Raw genomic sequence first — 21,138 nt, 5'->3', positions numbered from 1 at the left:
TGTTGTTTGAAAATTGGTACATAAATTATTTCATCAGAGAAGTCAAGAATTATTGTCATGAAAAAGACAGCATTTTGTTAAGGTTGGATAACGCACCCAAACATTCAGTGCACCTGGATGACATTCACCCTGATGTTAAAGTAGTGTACCCTCCACCGAATGCTACATCACTTTAATGCACCCAGACATCCAGTGCACCTGGATGACATTCACCCTGATGTTAAAGTAGTGCACCCTCCACCGAATGCTACATCACCATTAGATCAAGGAATTATTGCTGCATTTAAAGCTTATTACCTTCGAAAGGCATTTTCTCAGGCTATTAATGCTACTCAAAGAAGGCAAACTCTTGAGAGAATTTTGGAAGGCTTATAATATTTTGCACTGCGCAATGAACATAGCTGCAACACGGAATGAGGTTACTAATAAATGCATGAGTGGCATATGGAAGAATCTCATGGAAATTCGTGTCTTTACATTTGATAAGAATAATGCTATTACCGAAATTAGTAATGAAGTTGTAGAACTTGGAGAGCAGCTGGAAATAAAAGTGGATGCAAATGATGTGGAGCAGTTTGTTGAAAACACAGAAGAATTAACTAATATTGATGACTGATGATGACTAATGATTGAGCTGGAACTACAAGACATCAGAGAGAGAAAAAATGTAGAAGAAACATCAGAGCCTGCAAGAAAGTTTCAGAGAAAAAGATGGCAGAGTCATTTGCCATAATTAATAAGGGAATACAGATGTTGGAAGAAATGGATCCAAATGTCGAAAGATATTCAAATGTGTACAAAACTATTCAAGATGCCCTTGCTTGCTACAGGGATATCTACAATGAAAAGAAAAAGCAAAGTGTGCAGTCAACATTACACAAATTTTTCAAGAAGACTTCCACTGTTCCTTCACCATCTGCTGAAAAGTCTAGCACCCCTCTCTCTCCCTCACTCAATGAATAATTTCATTGTCCATAATTGTGAAATTTTTACTTCCCTTTTCTTATCAAATTTATTATTATTATTACTATATTATTTTCTTATTAACCTTGGAAACCACACCCCTATATTACCATTGTTATTCATATTCAACTTACAACGGAAGTGCAAGAATGGAACTTGTTATAAATCGAGGAGGATTCAGGGGAAATGACTATAGAATAGTGATGTAGTGTATCTCCTATTCAGAAGAATAATTCAAAGGTCAACTAATAGTTCTAACTGTTTTTTATGCTGATTTCGGAAATATTATTCATTTTTTTCTATCACATATATTTCACAAATCGCTTGAGTTGATGTCATGAGTTGTATTATTGAAGGTAGTAAGTTAGGAGTACATAGTAGGAATCTACTGATCAACTGAACCTAAACTGCAAGCAAACCAAATCATAATAAAAAGAATAATATAAACTATGGAAAAGTAACGTATTTTAAAAAATATTTTTAAGATTAAATTACTAGACTTAAACATTCACAAGTGAACAAATTACACAAAACTTGCTAACACTACTATTGCCCAAGGAAAATAAACTAGAAGCAAATCATCACATACTTGATACTACCTCTTTCCAGATCAATATTCTGTGCCATATCACAAGATCTCTCAAAATAGTGAACAGTGTTACCACACTGTTGCAACCAGTCTGAATGTCAGTGACAAAATAAGGCCTCTGCCATGGATGTCAAATGGAGCTAAAGAAATTACTACAATTCATGTTATCTAATTCAATTATTATAAAAATCTGCAGGCCTTTATAAAGTAGTGCTACTTTTGCACAGTAACTGAATAATCATAAAATAAAACAGCTATTGCTACTTGGCTGTATTTAAATTATATGAATTAGAACTATCCAGCCATTTGTGGGTTTTTCTGTCAATTAATATTTATTAATAATTAAATTTATTAATAATTTTATTAATAAAATTTCTTAGTTATTAAAATATTAATACAAATTAATTCTTCGTTAATACTTGCACTACTTTCAAAAGTTTGTTTGAAGGTATTCTACTATTTTCAAAGAAAAATGTTTGAAATTGGGAGATTAGCCTTTTGGCAACGTAACTGTTAAAATAATGCAAGATCATCTCAATAGGAATGGAGCTAAAAGGCAATCACAGTATTCATTTGTTAAAGGGAGATCATGCCTGACCAAAATGATTAGCCACTAAGAAGTTTCTATAAAGTAACTGGATACAAAGAATAAATTTGGTACATCATATGCATAAATTTCAGTAAGGCCATTGATACTGTTCCACATAGGCAGCTGCTACACAAATTCAAGCAGTGTAGCATTAGGGACAAATTACTGTGGTAGATAAAATAACACGACTTTGTGGTTTTCAATGTTTGTAAACTAATAGTTTTTAATGCTGATTTCCGAAATGTTATTAGTTTTTTTTCTATCACACATTTTTTCACAAATCACTTGAGTTGATGTCATGAGTTGTATTATTGAATGTATTAAGTTAGGAGTAAATACTGGGAAAAGAGGGGCAGTTTGCTGACTGGATCAAAGAACAGTTCATAAACCACTGTTAGGCACCCAAGTCTCCTCCTTCCACCCTTGCATTTCAAACTGGGTTTGATAAAACAGTTTATAAAAGCTTTACTTCAGGAAGGTCCCTGCTTCAACTACCTTTGTACTAAATTCCCATCAATCACCAAAGAGAAGCTAAAACAAGGTATTTTTGTTGGATCTGAAATCTGCAAACTGATAAGGGACTGAGATTTTCAGGGAACTATGAATAAAAGAGGAAAAACAGGCATGAATTAGCTTCAAGTCTGTTATTGAGAATTTCTTACGGAACAACAAGGATCCAGGCTACAAGTTGAATATAGTTGAAAATATGTTAGCAAACTTCAATAAGCTGGGCTGCAACATGGGTATCAAGGTACATTTTTCACACTCGCAAAATATAACGCTTCCCTGAAAACCTGGGAAGTGTTAGTGACGAACAGAGTAGTAGTAGTAGCAGCAGTGGCATGTGATGCAAGAAATCAAGTGTATGGGCTTATGCAGCATCAGCTAAAAAAAAAAAAAAAAACACACCATTCCCTCCAAATGCCTGTCCAGTTCCTCCTTAAATTTATTCAACCTATCAACTTCCACAACGACAGATGGAAGTTTGTTCCAGCAATTAACCACCCGTGGGCTAAAGGCAAATTTTCGCACATCTAATCTACATCTGTCTTTTCTTGATTTGTATTTATGCCCCCTTAGGTTCGTATTCTGAACAAGTGGAAGGATCCCATCAGAATTCGGTGTGCTCAACCCATTCAAGGCCTTATATACCTCAATCAGATCACCTCAATCACCTTATATACCTCAATCAGATCACCGCGCAGGTGCCTAGTCTCCAGCCACTGCAATTTGCAGAATTTAAGCCTCTCTTGGTAAGAGGATCCCTTCATTCCCCTCACCAATCTTGTTGCCCTTCTCTGTACATGCCCAAGTAAATCTACATTCTTCCTAAAATGAGGCCTCCAGACCTGTACGCAGTACTCAAGGCGTGGCCTGACCATTGCCTTATACAGAGGGATAATCACCTCCTTTTCCCTGCTAGCAAAATTCCTATATATCATTGACAAAACCCCATGACCTGCTCTGGCAGCCTGTCTGCATTGCTCAGAAAACTTCATCTCTGACTGCACAATTACTCCCAGGTCTTTCTCATTTTCTACCACCTTAAGTGTAGTACCACACAGTTGGTACGTTTCTCTGGGGTTACATCTACCCATATGCAGTACTTTGCATTTGTCAAGGTTAAACTTCAGTTGCCACTTCTTAGCCCATCTGCCCAAATTATCTAGATCCTGTTGCAGTAGCACACTGCCATTACCGTCATTAACAACCCTGCCAACCTTTGTATCATCTACAAACTTCGACATTAAGCCTGATATACCTTCATCAATATCATTGATAAATATCCAAAACAACAGTGGACCTAACACCGAACCCTGTGGGACTCCACTAATAACATTAGTCCAAGAAGAGCAGCACCCATTGATTACCACCCTCTGTCTTCTCCCACTCAACCATCCTTTTATCCATTGTAGCAACTTACCCTTAATACCATTCTGCTCCATGCGCAACACTGTCAAAAGCTTTCCTGAAATCCAAATATATGATATCAAAATTATTTTTCGCATCCAGTTCCTTTGTAACCACATCATAATATCCTATCAAATTTGTCAGACAAGACTTTCCCTTAACAAACCCATGCTGTGTCTGAATTATTGCTGCAGTCTTCTCTAGATGATACTGCAATGCATCTTTAACCAGTGACTCCATTATTTTACCCGGAACAGAAGTTAAACTAACTGGTCTGTAATTACTCGTGTCACCCTTCGATCCCCCTTTGTGAATTGGGGATACATTTGCACATCTCCAGTCCGTGGGAACCTCCCCTGAGTCCAAGGACGCTCTCATAATTATGGCTAAGGGTTTGCTTAGTTGTTTTGCGGCCTCCTTTAATATAACTGGATAGATCCCATTCACCCCAGGTGCTTTTCTTATGTTTAACTTCAACAATTTCTCCTTCACTTTGCTTTCAGTTATTACAAAATCATTAAGTATCCTGCTACAATTTGATAACCTTCTGCCATTTTCAAACCTTAATAATTCCTCATGTGTGAATGTAGATGCAAAATACTCATTCAGTTTGTTTGCTATCTGAGCAGGATCATCAACAGTTGAACCATCGATGTCAAGTGGACCAATCAGATTCATCCCCTTCCTTTTAGAGTTTATATAAGTAAAGAAATCCTTGCTGTTTTTCTTAGCATCTTTTGCCAAGGATTTCTCGTAATCTGCCTTCGCCTGCCTAACCTCCTTTGTCACCTGATTACAGACTAGCTTATATCTGCCATAGGCTTCTGAGTCACTTGATAATTTATATGCATCCCATGCATTTTTCTTCTCTATTACGAGTCTCATTAGTTCATTAGATAACCATTTAGGCCTAAACCTTGAACAATATTTCTTAATAGGTATGACACTTTTAGTAGCTTCCACAATTAATTCCTTGAATGCTTCTCACTTAGAATTTACTGTTGGTAACATTGTCAGTTTATCCCACTGTACAGAATTTAAAAACTATCGGAGACCACTGAGAGTGAGAGGTTTCACAGGACATTAAAGACATGGAGATGAAATACCAAGGAAGGTAGAATGTCAACATAATGGCTGACTATTGCTGGATGCTGAAGAGGCACTGTAAGTAGAAGGATCTGCAAGAAAATCAAAGAAATTAACATTTGACTCATCAGGATCAGTTTTTAAAATGAGAGGTGAGTGTTTAGTGGACTTTTACTATACGTACCTTTTTAATAGTGTTCTCAACATGCATTTAAATATAAGTTTGGTAAAAGTAGCATTTTGTTAAAATTTCAGTGCACAAAATCCTGACAAAATTAATAAAATTTGTAAAAAATCAAAATATTTTTGAAGAAACCAGATATGATGGAAACAAATGGAAATCATTTTTGAAACCAGCATTACAAAACGATTCAGAAACACCCTCTTCTGAGAAAACATCAGTAAATTTTTTACAAAAGGTAGTGTAGTAATTTTAAGTGTAAGAGAGAGTGACTAATAATTACTGCTCTTCGTGGATTACTGTTATGAGTGGAGCACTAGAGCATTCAGTAATGAGCATTTTAATTTCCCAGATATTGACTGGAATTTGGGGGCTGGTCACTCACACACTAGCAGGGCTTTTGTGGATTTATTGGATGATTGTTTTCTACATAGCATGTTCGGGAGGCAACTAGAGAGAGTAATACTCTTGATTTGATTATCGGCAGTGATTCTTCATGCATTAAGAATCTGCAGATAAATGAACCACTAGGTGGCAGTGATCACAGTGTGCTGAAGTGGGATTTACTCAAAGAGGTAACTACCATTGGGGGTAAAGGGAAGGGTTATTGCTTCCGTAAAGGCAACTACGATGGACTGAGACAGTATTTAAATTCTATACAGTGGGACCAACTGATGATGTTACCAACAGCAAATTCAAAATGGGAAGCATTCAAAGAACTTATCTTGGAAGCTACTAGGCTTTACATACCAACTAAGAAATATTGTTCAAGGTTTAGGCCAAAATGGATGTCAGATAACTAATGAGGCATATGGCAGAGAAGAAAAATGCATGGGATACTTACAAATTAACACATGACACAGAAGCCTATGTAAGATACAAGTTGATATGCAACCAAGTTACAAAGGAGGTTAGGCAGGCGAAGGCAGATTACGAGAAATCCTTGACAAGGGATGCAAAGAAAAACAGCAAAGAGTTCTTTACTTATGTAAACTCTAGAAGGAAGGGGATGAATCAGATTGGTCCACTTGATATTGATGGGTCAACTGTTGATGATCCTGCTCAGGTAGCTAACAAACTAAATGAATATTTTGCATTGACATTCACACATGAGGAGTTATTCAGCGAGGGGAATGCCAGAGGTGTATTCAACTCTAGCAGTAAGCTACAGAATCTTGAAATAACTGGGAGTAAAGTGGAGGAGAAATTGAAGATAAACACAAGAAAGGCACCCGGGGTGGATGGGATCTATCCAGTTATATTAAAGGAGGCAGCAAAGGAAGTAAGCAAACCCTTAGTCATAATTATGAGAGCTTCCTTGGACTCAGGGGAGGTACCCATAGACTGGAAATGTGCAAATGTGACCCCAATTCACAAAGGAGGATCAAAGGCTGACACAAGTAATTATAGACCTGTGAGCTTAACTTCTGTTCCAGGAAAATTACTGGAGGCACTGGTTAAAGAAGCACTGCAGGATCATTTAGACAAGACTTCAGTTATAGCTCCGACACAGCATGGTTTTGTTAAGGGGAAATCTTGGCTGACCAATTTGATTGGATACTATGATGCAGGGAATAACTTTGATATTATATAGTTGGATCTTAGAAAGGCTTTTGATACTGTTGCACATGGAGAGCAGTGTGACATTGGAGGCAAATTGCTGCTATGGATAAAGGGCTGGTTGAGGGGGCGAACACAGAGAGTGGTAATCAATGGACACTGCTCAACGTGGACTAATGTTATTAGTGGAGTCCCTCAGGGCTCAGTGTTGGGCCCATTATTGTTTTCTGTATTTATAAATGATATTGATGATGGTATATCAAGCTTAATGTCCAAGTTTGCAGACGATACAAAGGTTGGCAGGGTTGTCAAGGACACTACTGACACTATGCTGCTGCAACAGGATCTGGAAAGGTTGAGCAGATGGGCTGAGAGGTGGCAAATGAAGTTTAACATTGACAAATGTAAAGTACTACACATGGGAAACAGCAACCCCAGAGCAACGTATCAACTCTGTGGTACTACACTGACAGTGGTAGAGAATGAAAGGGACTTGGGGGTGGTTGTGCAGGCAGATATGAAGTTCTCTGAGCAGTGCAGACGGGCTGCAAGAGTAGCTCATGGAGTACTGTCAATGATATACAGGAATTTTTCCAGCAGGGATAAGGAGGTGATTATTCCCTTGTATAAGGCAATGGTCAGGCCACACCTAGAGTACTGTATACAGGTCTGGAGGCCTCATTTCAAGAAGGATGTAGAGTTGCTGGAACGAGTACAGAGAAGGGCAACAAGATTAGTGAATGGAACAAAGGGGTGCTCTTACGAAGAAAGGCTTAAGTTTTGCAAATTACAGTGTCTGGAGACTAGGCACTAGCGAGGTGATCTGATAGAGGTGTATAAAGCCTTGAATGGTTTGAGCATGGTCAATGCTGATGGGATTCTTTCTCTAGCTCAGAATAATCACCTGACAGGGCATAAATTCAAATTGAGGAAAGACAGATGTAGGACAGACGTGCGGAAATTTGCCTTTAGCCAGCGGGTGGTTGGTTGGTTGGTGGAACAGACTTCCATCCCTTGTTGTGGAGGTTGATAGCCTAAATAAGTTTAAGGCTCAGCTGGACAGGTATTTTGAACGAACAGAGGGGTGAAGTGGAAGTGGTTTTTTTTTTTTTTTTTTTCTTTTTTTTTGGCTGATGCTGCATAAGCTTTCTTTCTTGCATCAAATGCCTCTACTAATGCATTTTACTTATTTTTATATTTATTAATGATATTGATATTTCAAGTTTGATGTCTAAGATAAAAATGATGGTGCAGGGAATAATGACATTAACCAGGACATGCTACTTCAAAAATACCTAGATAAATGAGGTAAACTGTCTGAAAAATGATAACTGGTGTTTATCAATGATAAATACAAAGTACAGCATTTGGGTGGCAGTAATCCCAGAAAAAATACCATTTGGACAGTACCAAATTCAAGGTAACTGAAAAAGAACCTAGGGGTCATTTTCCTTATTACGTGGAGGGGGGGTCTCTTCAAGATTCAGTTGTATCTAAATCTCTAGATTGATTTTCTGCTGTTACCAAAGATCACAAAAACTGTAAAGAAATTATTAATCAACACAAACTCAAATCTGAAAATGCTAGGAATAGGAAACTGTCTTTTTGTCCACATGGTAGTCAAGCCCCACACCACCACTTTTTTTTTTTTTTTTTGCCAAATCTAATGACTGCAACTTCTTTCCATCCAAATATTTTCTCTCATATCCTTTGATTGCATCTCCATATAAAGATAAGGCTGAAGAATTAGCATCATCATCAGCCATTCTCAATACACTGCAGCATGAAGGCCTCTCCAGCAACTTTCCAGTTCCTTCTGTTTTGTGCAATGGCTATCCATTTACGAACCCGTCAATTTCATCTTTCCATCTCCATTGTTGTTTTCCAGGTTTTCTTTTAGTTCTTTTTTGGTACCGTTCTGTTATTTTCTTAGTCCATCTCTCATTATTTCTTCGAGCTGTGTCCTGTCCAAGTCCATTTCAGTTCTTTAGTTTTAATAAGAATGTCCTTTACTTGAGTTTGCTGCCTAATCCATGTTTCTCTTCTTATCCAACAGTCTAATTCCTAATATAATTCGTTCCATCCTTCGCTGTGTAGTTTTCAGCTTCTCTTCCATTCTTTTGGTGAGTGCCCAAGTTTCACTTCTATAAATCATGGTGGGGAGTATACACTGGTTCATAATTTTACGTTTCAGGCAAATTGGGATATTGCTCCTCGATATGCAACTATATTTCCTGAATTCTATCCATCCGAAATTTATTCTTCTCTTGACTTCCAGCCATTTATCGTTATTACAGCTAATGACTTGTCTAAGATGAGTGTATGAATCGACCTTTTCAATTTCTGCTCCTTCAATGATTATATCCTTTTCTGTGGCATACTCATTCATCGTAACTTTTGCTTGTGAAGAATTAGCATTAAACTTTAACTCTTTTACTGATTATTTTGATAAATCCCCTCCAAATCATATTGATACATTCCATTCAACATCTCCCATAATTCTCTCAACAAAATATTAGAAAAATCCTGAATCATATTAATAGCTTGTTATTTGTTATTTTTTAGTTTTTAGGAGCATTAGCAACTAAGGCCATATTGCTTCGGGATATGCGGTGGTCATTCCCTGACCTTTGCGCATCCTCCGTATTTGGTGGTGACGGGCTTGAACCCCGGTCTAATCAAGAAGCGTGTGGTACGCACTGCTGCTCCTTCCCACCTGGCTACGGAGGCGCCCATATTAATAGCAAAAAATCTCCACATGGCATTTCCCCACTTGGTATTAAAGTCTGTACACCAGAATTAAGTCTCGTTTTATGTTGCCTTTTTACATTCTCTTAGACAAGACCTAAAAAAAACAAAGGTGAATTCTTCTCTTCCAATTACTATTTTGTTGCACTTACCTCAAATATTTCCAAAATAATTTAAAAAAAAAAAAAATCAACAACAACATGCTAAGTCATCTCTGCAAAATGGTACCTATATGATTTTGAAAATGTGGGGTACAGAGCTTGGCAACCATAACCCCTTAGGAGGGACCTGATTGAAGTCAATAAGGATCTGGGAGGGCTTAGTAAAACAAATGAATCTGAAATTTCCACTGTTATAAATTATTCCACAACAAGGGCCACAAGTTTTTTTTTAATGAAAATCCCAAGCACAAAAGATATTAGAACCTAATACTGCACGAGATGAATTCTCAAAGGACAGAAGATACTTGTTGCCATTTCACTTAAATTTCTATAGGCTGTAATTTTTGGGGAATACAGTACAATCTCGATATAATGTGGGTGTCGGGCGACAACTTGGATAATTGTGCTTGCGAAGCACATTATAGCCAAAAAATTTTACCATTTTTTACACAGTTTAACATAAACACACTTTGCTTAGTAAATAAATACTTTATTTACAAATGTTTCATGAGTATAAAGACTAAAATACATGTAATTTAGTTAGCCAGAACTGATGACAGCATTTTTTCAGTACATAATTCTTAATAGTGGTCTGATGCAATAAATGAAGGTGTTCGCCATTACCCTAATGTTCTAACCATGCCATCACTTCACTAATGTTGTCAAGCACTTTGTCAATTTATGGTGCTTTTTCCTTACACAAGTCATCCACATTATCTTCTAAATCACTCCCTGTCACTGGCCTTCTATTTATTGATTGTCTTTCCACCATCAAAATTGACTCCACCTCCATCCGAATTGTAACCAACCTCAAGTATCTTGGCATCATGACAGACCCCAAGCTTTCCTTTCATACACATCTCCAGTACCTCAGCTCTGAAGTCAGAAAATACACTGCAATGTTCAGGCAGATCTCATGCACTGATTGGGGCTTCGTGGCTGGCCCCTTTCCCTATTTTATAGTCACCTTCCTCCCCATAGTTTGTTTGTCATGTTATTGTGCAGGTACATGGTTCACCATGGCTTCACTTGCAAGGAACACTCAAAAGCTCCAGTCAATTAAATGCACCATGCTTCTAGCCATCTCCAGAGTGTATTATACCATCAGTACTCCTTCGGTACTCACTCACATCCTTCTCTCCAGGTCTTAGCTGGCACTCTTCTCCTGGATTGGGGGGGGGGGGGTCACCCACCATAGCCTCTGCTATAAATTGAGGAAATCCACCCACACTATCCTGAATTACGACACAAACAACCTCAAACAAGAGACTATCCACCCATCTGTACCACCTTTGGCAACCCCCCTGGGATGACCTCCGAAGGGCATTATTACCCATAGGGTCTTGCCCCAATCTCCATCACCAGTCCCAAGCCACCTCCTCCCTCTGTCACCTTCCTTATCACAGACTATAGCTCACTCAAATCCAAGCTGGCAAGTCTTGGCATCACTGACAACCCACTTTGCATTTGTGGCTCCCCAGAGGACTGGGAGCACATCCTCTATCATTGCCCACTGTATGAAGCCTTTTGAGTCCAACTTAACGCCTCACTCACATCCTTCCATACAGATGTGAGTGAAGGTGATTTCATTCTAGAACAGGACAACAGAAACTCAGCATTCTCTCACTTTGCCCAGGAAGCTTTCACAAGTCATAGGACCATCCTCTGAAACCTCACCTATATTGCACCACCCACCATCTAGTTCAAATTGGCACCTCCACTGCCAGCATGGACTCCCTTCTACTCAACACATCAAACACTACCCGAAGCTCACTTCTTCACCACCAGACCTGACCTCCTCTCGGTTACAACTGCCTTTCCACCAGATCTGACTTCAGCAGATTCGTCTTTCCCCATGACTTGACCTGACCCCGGCCTTTGCCAGACCTGCTCACATTGCAATGTGGAAGAGTCTTTCACTTCACTATGTTGGACCTCTGACACTGATGCCTGTCAACGTTTCACTTCAAGTACCCTACCCAGCACATGATGCTTCTTGGCAACTGCAGGGGACACTGCAGTTGCCAAGTTTGGTCCTTGAGGTTGTCACAGACATTCTCTCAGGTATGCCAGACAAGCTGTACTTGCTACCTGGGAGTCTAAAACGCTGATGGAACTGATATTCGGGTGACACGCAAGCCAAGTGGACCCAATTTCGGCAAAGTCCGGACGGTCTGTGACAGCCAAATCCTCTGCTTGCACCTCCACGATGGTGGGACTGTTAGTAATCCTGGGTATAACCTCCATGCACAAGCACATGGTGGGTGACCACCCAGGTGTGAACCAACGTAAGCAGGGGTCGAGGTGTGGCGCCCACACCACATGGAGGAATGTCGCCCCTCTATGTTACCAGGCAGTACTAGGTGGTAGATGACTCTCATCAACCGGTGAAATACCACCACTTTGCTCATTGGAGGCTTGAAGTGGTGGAACCCATGTTTAGTCTCTAGAGCTAAGTTCCGGTCAACCCTTCCCTATCTCTTCCATCATGCAGTATGATTGATGACTTTTGAGGTTATGATGAACGTCGTGGCGAGATCCAATATTCCTTACATTTCGAGGGTACAGCTCTAAAACGGTTTTCGCAGGCCGGCCGCTAGTTAGTACACCGGACCGAACCTATTGGTAACTCTCTAGGAGGCTTCCGGATCAGCTAGTGTATAATCTTGCTACCTCTACTCTGCCAGATAGTGACTGGAGGGAGTCCGAGTAGTGTGTATGCGGGGAGCATTGTCGAGGCCACGTTATGTCAAGGATCTGGGTATATTCTTACCACATGTACGCCATATCCAAAAATTTCATTACTTCATACAGCATGTCCCACCCACTTTTTCTTACTATTGAATTCACCATGAATTGTAAAACTAATAGAACAAGCTTATCTGCGAAAAGATCTAAACCTCCCAAGGACTTCCTAATTCATTTCACAAATATACGTGGTCTCAATTCTAATCTCAACGATGTCCATTTCCACTTGCAGTCTGCCAAACGCCATGTACTTTTTCTGACAGAATCTCAGTTATCGGTTGATTCAACTACTGCTCATCTCAGATGCCCAAATTATTCGCTGTATGATTCCTTTCGCCTCAAAGGTGGTACTTGTGCATATGTCCGTTCTGATATTCCCTGTCAGAGACTTGGCAATTTGGAATCTCCTCTCTTTGATCTTCTCTGGCTTAAAATCTCTCTACCTCATTGTGTCAAATTCATCTGTTGTCTCTACCGTTCTCCCAACTCCACTAATCACTTGGAGCTCTTTGACTTCCTCTCGTTGCAACTTGACTTTCTAAGGTCCAACTTTCCTAACAGTGAGGTAATTTTCCTTGGTGATTTTAATGTTCACAACTAGTCACACCGACCCAGCAGGTCGAGATGCTGAGGCTTTTGCAATTACTAATGACCTAGCACAGATTGTTCATTTACCTACAAGAATACCGGACAATCCGAATCATACAGCCAATACACTTGATCTTTTTCTCACAAACAACCCTTCTAAGTACACGGTCGAAGTGAGAGGTCCTTTAGGCACTTCAGATCACAACTTGGTGATTGTCACTTCTCCAATGGAACCTTTATCTCATGGCTATTCCCAACCTCGTGTTGTTTGGCATTACAAGAATGCAAAATGGGATGACCTGCGAGACTTCTTTTCTTCTTTTCCTTGGTCGGATTACTGTTTCAAAACTCCTGATGTCAACGTTTGCTCAGATCGTGTCAGTGAAATTATTCTTGCAGGAATGGAATCCTTTATCCCACACTCCACTTTAAAATCTCGTCCTTTATCTAAACCTTGGTTTTCCAATAAATGTGCTAAGGCTGTTCAAGAGAAGAATGTTGCATATCGTAATTGGCTTGTTTCTAATTCTTCAGTTTCATTTTCTGCCTACACCAAAGCTCGCAACAATTGTAAAGCAGTTATTAATCAGTCCAAACTAGAGTTTGAACAGGCTAAGAGTAGAAAACTTGCTTCTTGCCCTAATGGTAGCCGAGCATTCTGGTCTCTTGCCAAAGCTATTGGCCGCAACTTTTGCCCATCTCTGCTTCCACCTCTGTCCAAACCAGATGGTTCTGTTGTCACTTCAGCCAAGGATAAAGCTGACCTGCTAGCATCCCATTTTTCTTCCAGCTCGTGTATTAATGAACTTGGTAAAACACCTCCCACCATTCCCAACACGCTCCATTCAATGCCTCCTGTGGTCTTCCGTCAAAAGGATATCAGAAGGATTTTGATGAATCTTGATGCTAAGAAAGCTCCAGGTCCTGATGGTATTTCTCCACTTGTTCTCAAAATCTGTGCTCCTGAACTTACTCCTATTCTTTGCCGCCTTTTTTCACTTTCTTATTCCAAAGGTGTTTTTCCTTCTGCTTGGAAATTTGCTCATATCCAGCCAGTTCCTAAAAAGGGTGACAAATCCCTCCCATCCAATTATCGTCCCATTGCAATTACTTCTACTCTTTCTAAAGTAATGGAGAAATCAATGAACCACCAACTCTTAAACTACCTAGAAACCTTCCATCTGATCAACGATCACCAGTATGGATTCCGTCAGTGTCAATCTACTGGTGATATTCTGGCTTATGTTACCCATTTATGGACTACTTCAATGGAAAGGTTCGGTGAAACACAAGTAGTTGCTCTTGACATCTCAAAGGCTTTCGATCGTGTTTGGCATAAAGGTCTTCTAAACAAGCTTCCATCTTATGGTTTGCCAACTGTTTTTAGTAATTGGTTATCCAGTTTTCTCTCTGATCGCTCACTGAGGGTGATGGTAGATGGCTCTCTGTCTTCTAACTTCTCCACTAATGCCGGTGTCCCCCAAGGTTCAGTTCTTTCCCCCACTCTTTTCCTCTTGTATATCAATGACCTTCTTCCATTGACTGGAAATCCTATCCATAGTTTTGCCGATGATAGCACATTGCATTCAACTTTCCATTTTGAGAAACCTTGCCCTGCTCAATCAGCTTCAACTTCTCGAAAATCTGCTACCAATTCCTTAAATGCCGATCTTCAGGTAATTCTCCAGTGGGGCAAAGACAACTTAGTTGATTTCAACCCTTCTAAAACTCAGTCTTGTCTTATATCTCGCAAAAAGGATTCTTCTGCTCCTATGCTTGTCTTTAGTGACACTCCAATTTCTAGGCAAAAGGATATATCTCTTTTGGGGATTACCCTGACTTCTAATCTCTCTTGGCACAAGCACATTACAAATATTGCCTCCTTTCGCTCTCGGCGTTACTTTTCTTCCAAACAGCTGCTCACTCTGTATAAATCGCAAATCCGTCCTGCCATGGAATATTGTTCCCACATTTGGGGTGGTGCCCCCAAAACCTCTCTCAGGCTTCTTGATTCCATTCAGAAGAGGGCAGTTAGGTTAATTAATGATTCATCTCTAACAGAGTCTCTCCACTCGCTTTCTCATAGACGTACTGTTTCTGCTGCATGCCTCTTCTACAGATATTTCCATGGGCACTGTTCTTCTGAATTGGCTTCTATAATTCCCACTCTCTCTTTCAGAACAGTCCGAACACGTGCCGCCACCAGCCAACATCCATTTATTGTCCAACTTCAAACTCACAGAACAAACTTTTCATCTTCCTCATTTATTCATTCATCTGCCGTTTTCTGGAACAACCTTCCTTCATACGTATTTCCTGAAAATTACAATCTACAGAAGTTCAAGTCCAATGTCAACAAATATCTTCTTTCGTCTTCTCAACCTCCAACCCAAGCACGGTACTAAGTACTATAGGTTCTAATACCTCTCGTGTTTGGGGTTCACATAAAAAAAAAAAAAAAAAAAAAACACTACTCCTCATGCCTCTTCACTATGGGTCCCTCATCCTCTTTCACAGCTTCACTTGGTCTCGGTCACTTTATCAACTGTTTATTCCCCTTTCCTCCTCTGTCTGACTATTTCCTAATGCTCCTTTCAATTTTTTTTTTTTTTTAAATGGACTCCTCTGGAAAGCTCAGGCAACTCTGGGATTGGCCCTGCCAGAGTTTCAAGTCCCTACCTCCTGGTCTGATTCCCATTAGTCTGGATGATAACTGGTAGTTGGTGGTGTTCCATAGGCCCCTTGGCTAAGGGGCCCATTGAACACCACCAACCCCCAGTTACTATCCAGACCACTGAGAGGTAGACCAGAAGAACAACATAACACAAAGCTATACTATACTATTTTCGGAGAAAAATATTTGAAATTAGCAGATTAGCCTTTTGGCAACGTAATGAAAATGTCAAAAGATTAATCTGCTATTTAGTCACTGTCTCGTGATTTAAATAAATCCTTTAAATAACTTTTTGGCAACATCCTTTTTGTTTGAAAGTAAGAAAAGAAAAGGATGGTTTTGCACTACTTTCAAACTTTTGTTTGAAATATCTGGGAAACTTGTTTGTTCTGGTGTGAGTATTAAAACCATTGCATTAACTGAACAGTTTAGGTCCTGCTGGCTGCTAAAAAAATATATAACAGAGGACAGGATAGTCCTCCTAACTCCATATAATTTAATAACCATATTACTTATTTTATAATTAAAATAATATTATAATACAACTATGATTTCATTTATTTAATTATTTACATAAAACCATAATTTCATTTATTTATTTATTATTATAATTTAATTCTGTTACTGAAAATATGGAATGGTATATCTTATATTTTCCATATTCTTTATGTTGGGATGTTTATTTCCCTGAATTTTAAAAGAAAGAGATGTTAAGCTTATCCAAATTAATTAATTAAACAGAACACACTTATCTGGAGAAAGGGGGGGGCAAAAGATTTTGCAAGTATGAAAATGTGTGCGTGCTTGCTTGCTTGAGTGCAAAACATTAATTATAGAGATTTTATCACTTTGGTATATAAACAAAAAAATTGCAAGCTTAATTTTTTTTTTGTTTTATTTTTTGGATTGGACTGTTTGGGCTCAGGGTTGACACAAAGGTATTCAACACCTATGGTGTTGAATACCTTTGTATCAACCCTGAGCTCCTTAGAGGTACATTCCTAGTAAGTTTGGTAAACTGATATAGGAGTGGTCTAATAAAACAATCTAAGCAATAATTTTTCCCTAGCTTCCCCCCCACCCATACACACTTCATTCAGTTGATTTTTCATATTTTTACATGGATTGGATAATTTTACACTTGATTTCATCAGAATTTGTGGTGCTGCTGGATGATGGCACTCTAGGCAATTACCTAGTTTTACTAGTGGCACTGTTTGGTTTGGCAGCAACTGACTATGATTGTACACAACTGAACATCTTATCAACTATAAACTTTGTATTCTAAAGCTTGATTCATAAGAAATTTTGGCTAGTTGCATATGAGTTTAGTGATATAATAAAATGTGTGCATAAAATTTTTTTTAATAACTAATAATTTTCCACCACAAAAGAGGAGCTCATATGGAATTCAGCGAAACATGATGAATCAAAATTTGTTCTGCCCTTGCGCACATTTTGTGTTAATTTTCTTTATTAGATAGTATTTTTTCTTATGTTGTTTAACCCTCTGCTGCTAATTTGACATCTAACATATGCAACTTTTATTTTTTTTAATAAGCTGATATAGGAGTATTTTAATAAAACAATATAATAATTTGGAAATGAAATTAAATCCGCACATGTACATTTCCCTGCCAATATTCTCTAAATGATTATACAGTATTTTCTGTTTTCATTTCAATGTACTATGAATTAAAAGAAATAAATTGTTTGTTTGATGCTTAACAGATGCCAGGTGAATGACATCTATCTTTTTATACCCAACTCCCCATATCTGTGAAAGCTTCTAATCTTACCACAGAGATTTGGCATTACCAGCTAATTACAATTCACTGGCAAAAACACAGTCGTTCATGTGGCATCTCCCAGATGCCAGGTGAGCATGTGCTTCAATTTGGGGGAGAGTAACTGCAAAAACATTATTATTAGTTTCTCTCATTTATTTTTATTTTATATTTCATAACTGGGTTTCGCAAATCATAATTAATACAATACAGTTCTCGATTCAGCAAAAAAAAAAAAAAACTAAGAATAAAATTAATTTATTATTAAAACAAAAAAAAAAAGTGTCTCCCAGATGCCAAAAAAGTGTATTTCTTCCATTGAGGGCACAAGAGAAAGAGAATTAATAAAATGTTACTCTTAGACAGAGCTGTTTGCTTTTGTTGTATATATATTTTTATTGTGTATGTATTTGGAAGTAACAATTTGGTTTTAAAATGGAAGTAGTTTTCACATTTCTCTTAAATATGGATTATCCTAAGGGATTGCTGTATGTTTTTTGTGTAAGAATGGGCAGAACTGATTATGGTTTTATATATATTTTTTTAATATACTGCTGTGTGCAAAAATAACTTTTGTTTGTACCTCTATGAATGGTGGATTGAAATATATTTTTTTTGTGGACTTATAAAAAGATTAGGTTAACATAATTTTTAAGAATTCTGGGTTCTTTTAGTTTTATTTTTTTGACAGTGAATATCTTCATATAACAACCTGCATAAAATTTACAGATGTAACCTTTGCTAATAAACAGCTTAATAACCAGAAAGGCATTCCATTCTATTTGATGTTCCTATTTGTCATATGCATCAATAATGTTACATACACATTAGCTGCCTAGTGCATATATTATCTTGGCCAGTGTTACTTCATAATTTTTTTTTTTTTTTTATTTTAACCACTGATTAAACAGATATTTCCTGGTCAGCAGTTTTTTACAAAAGAATGTTTTCATTAGCACAAGTTGATTTAAATCTGTGTGTGTGTGAATTTTTTTTCAACAGTATCTGTTTCAAAAAAGACAGGTAACCTCAAGTTTGTTTAAAGTTTATTTAAGAGTATTCTTAAAGAACCATCTTTAATGGAATATTAGGTTCTCAATTTTGTAACAGATAAAAAATTATTTTTTTTTTGGTGGTTATTATTATTTTTTTCCTTCTAAGGTTCGCATTACTTTTTTTTTATAAGAAGTTGCATCTTGTCTCACATAATACAATAACTTAAAAACTTTTAAATTTGAATTTTTAAAAAAACTTCATTTTTTTTTTTTTTTTGAACGCTGCAGACTTAGAAGAAAAAATAATAATAATAATAATAATAACCACTAAAATTTTTTTTTTATCTCTAACTACTGATAAACTAACTGTCATTGTTTGTTTGAAAAACAAAGATATATTGTAGCACAAAAAAATGCCTAAGTTAACCTATAATTTAATGCATAATACTGTCGCGTTTTACAAGTCAACCTTTGATTTTAATTTCGTTAATTACTTTTTTTTTTTCTTTTAGGACATGAACAGCATTGGACAGAAGTTGCAATAAGGTAATTTGTAAATTCCAAAAAAAAAAAAAAAAAGCGGGGGAACGGATACTAAACAATAAACACATAAAATAAGGTTAGTTGCTTCACAAGTCGATGTAAGTTTTATTTTCACGACCGCATATAAACTGGGAGGGAGAAAACGCAATAGTAATAACAATGCAATATATGTTAACAAAATTATACCAAAAAAAAACAGGACTAAATATTCATTTCACCATTTTCTACAATGTTTTACGTAACTTACTTAAGAGTGATATTATTTAAGACATATTTCAAATTATATACAATGTAGTGTAATAATCTCAATACAAAATGGATCACGAAATATTAAAAATCAGTCACTCGATGCATGTGTTTGAATAGGCGAACAGCTTAAAAATCCGCAAATTCAAAACAACTTTTTGCTAATAAGGACTACATAACAAAATTAAAAGGCCTACAAACCGCATGTACACACTGAAACCGTGTTAAACTAAAAGATCAAATGAAATAGATAATTCTTATTCGGCAGTTCCATCTCAAAAAAGTCCTCAAGACAAAAGAACAAACTTCAGATTTTTTTTAAAATATACTCGTCTAATTATAAATATATTTTAGGAAACAAATTCTTCGAACATGATAATGAAATGTACGAGACGACGGATACCAAAAAACAAACACGCCATGTTTAGAAGTAAACTAGGCTTAAGTATGAGGTACGAAGAAACTCCATAAGACATATTTATGTTTCGCGTACGCTACCGATGACATAAGGCACTGCTAAACTTATTCAAAATATACAAATGTTTTCTTTGAACAAAACAAACAGCTAACCGTACATACTTTGCGCAGGATGCTGATCATCCCCACTCTCACGATCCGACATGGTGGCCTTCCACGAAAGCTATCTCTAACCTCGTTCCCAATAACAACTATTGAGTATCATATTTTAGCGAATAAGGAAACGATAAACTATTTCTAGGCAACTGTCTTCCACAAATTAGATTCTGGGATACCCCAAATTGTAGACAGCGATTAGAGTTCGGAACGTGATTTAGTATTGGATAATTGTTGAAGTATCAGGCAGAGAAATATTTAACAAAGAACTAAAAAGCTGCGAGAAGAGGGGGCCCCCAATTTATAGAGGTCCACATCCCTAAGGGACTATTCACAAATTGCGTACTGCACGGAAAGGAACCCGGACAAAACAGTAAGTAAGATTCATTACTGAGGTGAGGGGGAAAGAAAGTTTGCACCAACTTCACGAAACAGTTTTAAATAATATCTCCTATACTGGTATGATAACAAATGAAAATAACAAATCTTTCTCCAAAAAAAAAACAAAACAAAACATGCTACTTCACCTGATTTAAAAATGAGAAAATTAGTCGATTTCAGCGAGGGTAGCAATGTTTTTTCTCACGAAACTTAAGAATTTGTTTTTTTTTTTTTTTTCGTCTAGTAAAGAAAATCTTTCAGAGGATACAGGCAAGATATGGTTTAGGTCATTGATGCGCCTAAAGCGCAGCTACGAATATGACATTCCCTCCTCCATCTCACACATTGTCTTTTTTTTTTTTTTGTAACAATTTGTTACAAAAAAAAAAAGGTTTTCGCAAATTATTAACTTAATAAAATAACGTTAAACTAGAACATACCATCGCCAAGGGCAGAATGAGCAGAGACTTGGAGGATGGGTGCCGAGGGTTTCAGGGACTGGTGGGAGTCATCATGGAACAAATAAGTGCATGCTTATTTAACTTACTTTTTTATCTTATTTTTTAGCTTATTTAACTTACTTACTTATCTTACTTTTAGTTACCTTAACACATCGTGTTAAGGTAACTAAAAGTAAGAGCAGGTACATGTATACTTACATGAACACCAATGTTTGTTGGATTCTTTCCTTAATATAGCAGACAAAGCAGTTCCTCAACGTTTACCATTTGTGATGTCTTATTTATGTGAACGTGAGTTTGAAAAATATTGTGACCCAATATCAAAAAAGTGAAACAGACGTGAACGCTTCGACA

General features: G+C 37.5%; 1 protein-coding gene across 1 annotated transcript in view; it reads right to left on the bottom strand.

Moving 5' to 3' along the window:
* Window positions 1-20,020, bottom strand: part of LOC150087054 (transcriptional regulator protein Pur-beta-like) — a 459,340-nt gene extending 439,320 nt beyond the window's left edge. Inside the window, exon 1 of the mRNA XM_090372917.1 lies at window positions 19,949-20,020. Coding sequence (XP_090229043.1) covers window positions 19,949-19,991 — 43 coding nt within the window. The 5' untranslated portion in view covers window positions 19,992-20,020. The remainder of the gene's footprint in view (window positions 1-19,948) is intronic.
* Between the last annotated feature and the right edge of the window lie 1,118 nt (window positions 20,021-21,138).

Source organism: Mastigoproctus giganteus, chromosome 4, assembly GCF_048544385.1.
Source record: "Mastigoproctus giganteus isolate SK-2022 chromosome 4, ASM4854438v1, whole genome shotgun sequence".
NCBI classification, from domain to species: Eukaryota; Metazoa; Arthropoda; class Arachnida; order Uropygi; family Thelyphonidae; genus Mastigoproctus; species Mastigoproctus giganteus.
This window is presented reverse-complemented; position numbering and strand designations above follow the sequence as displayed.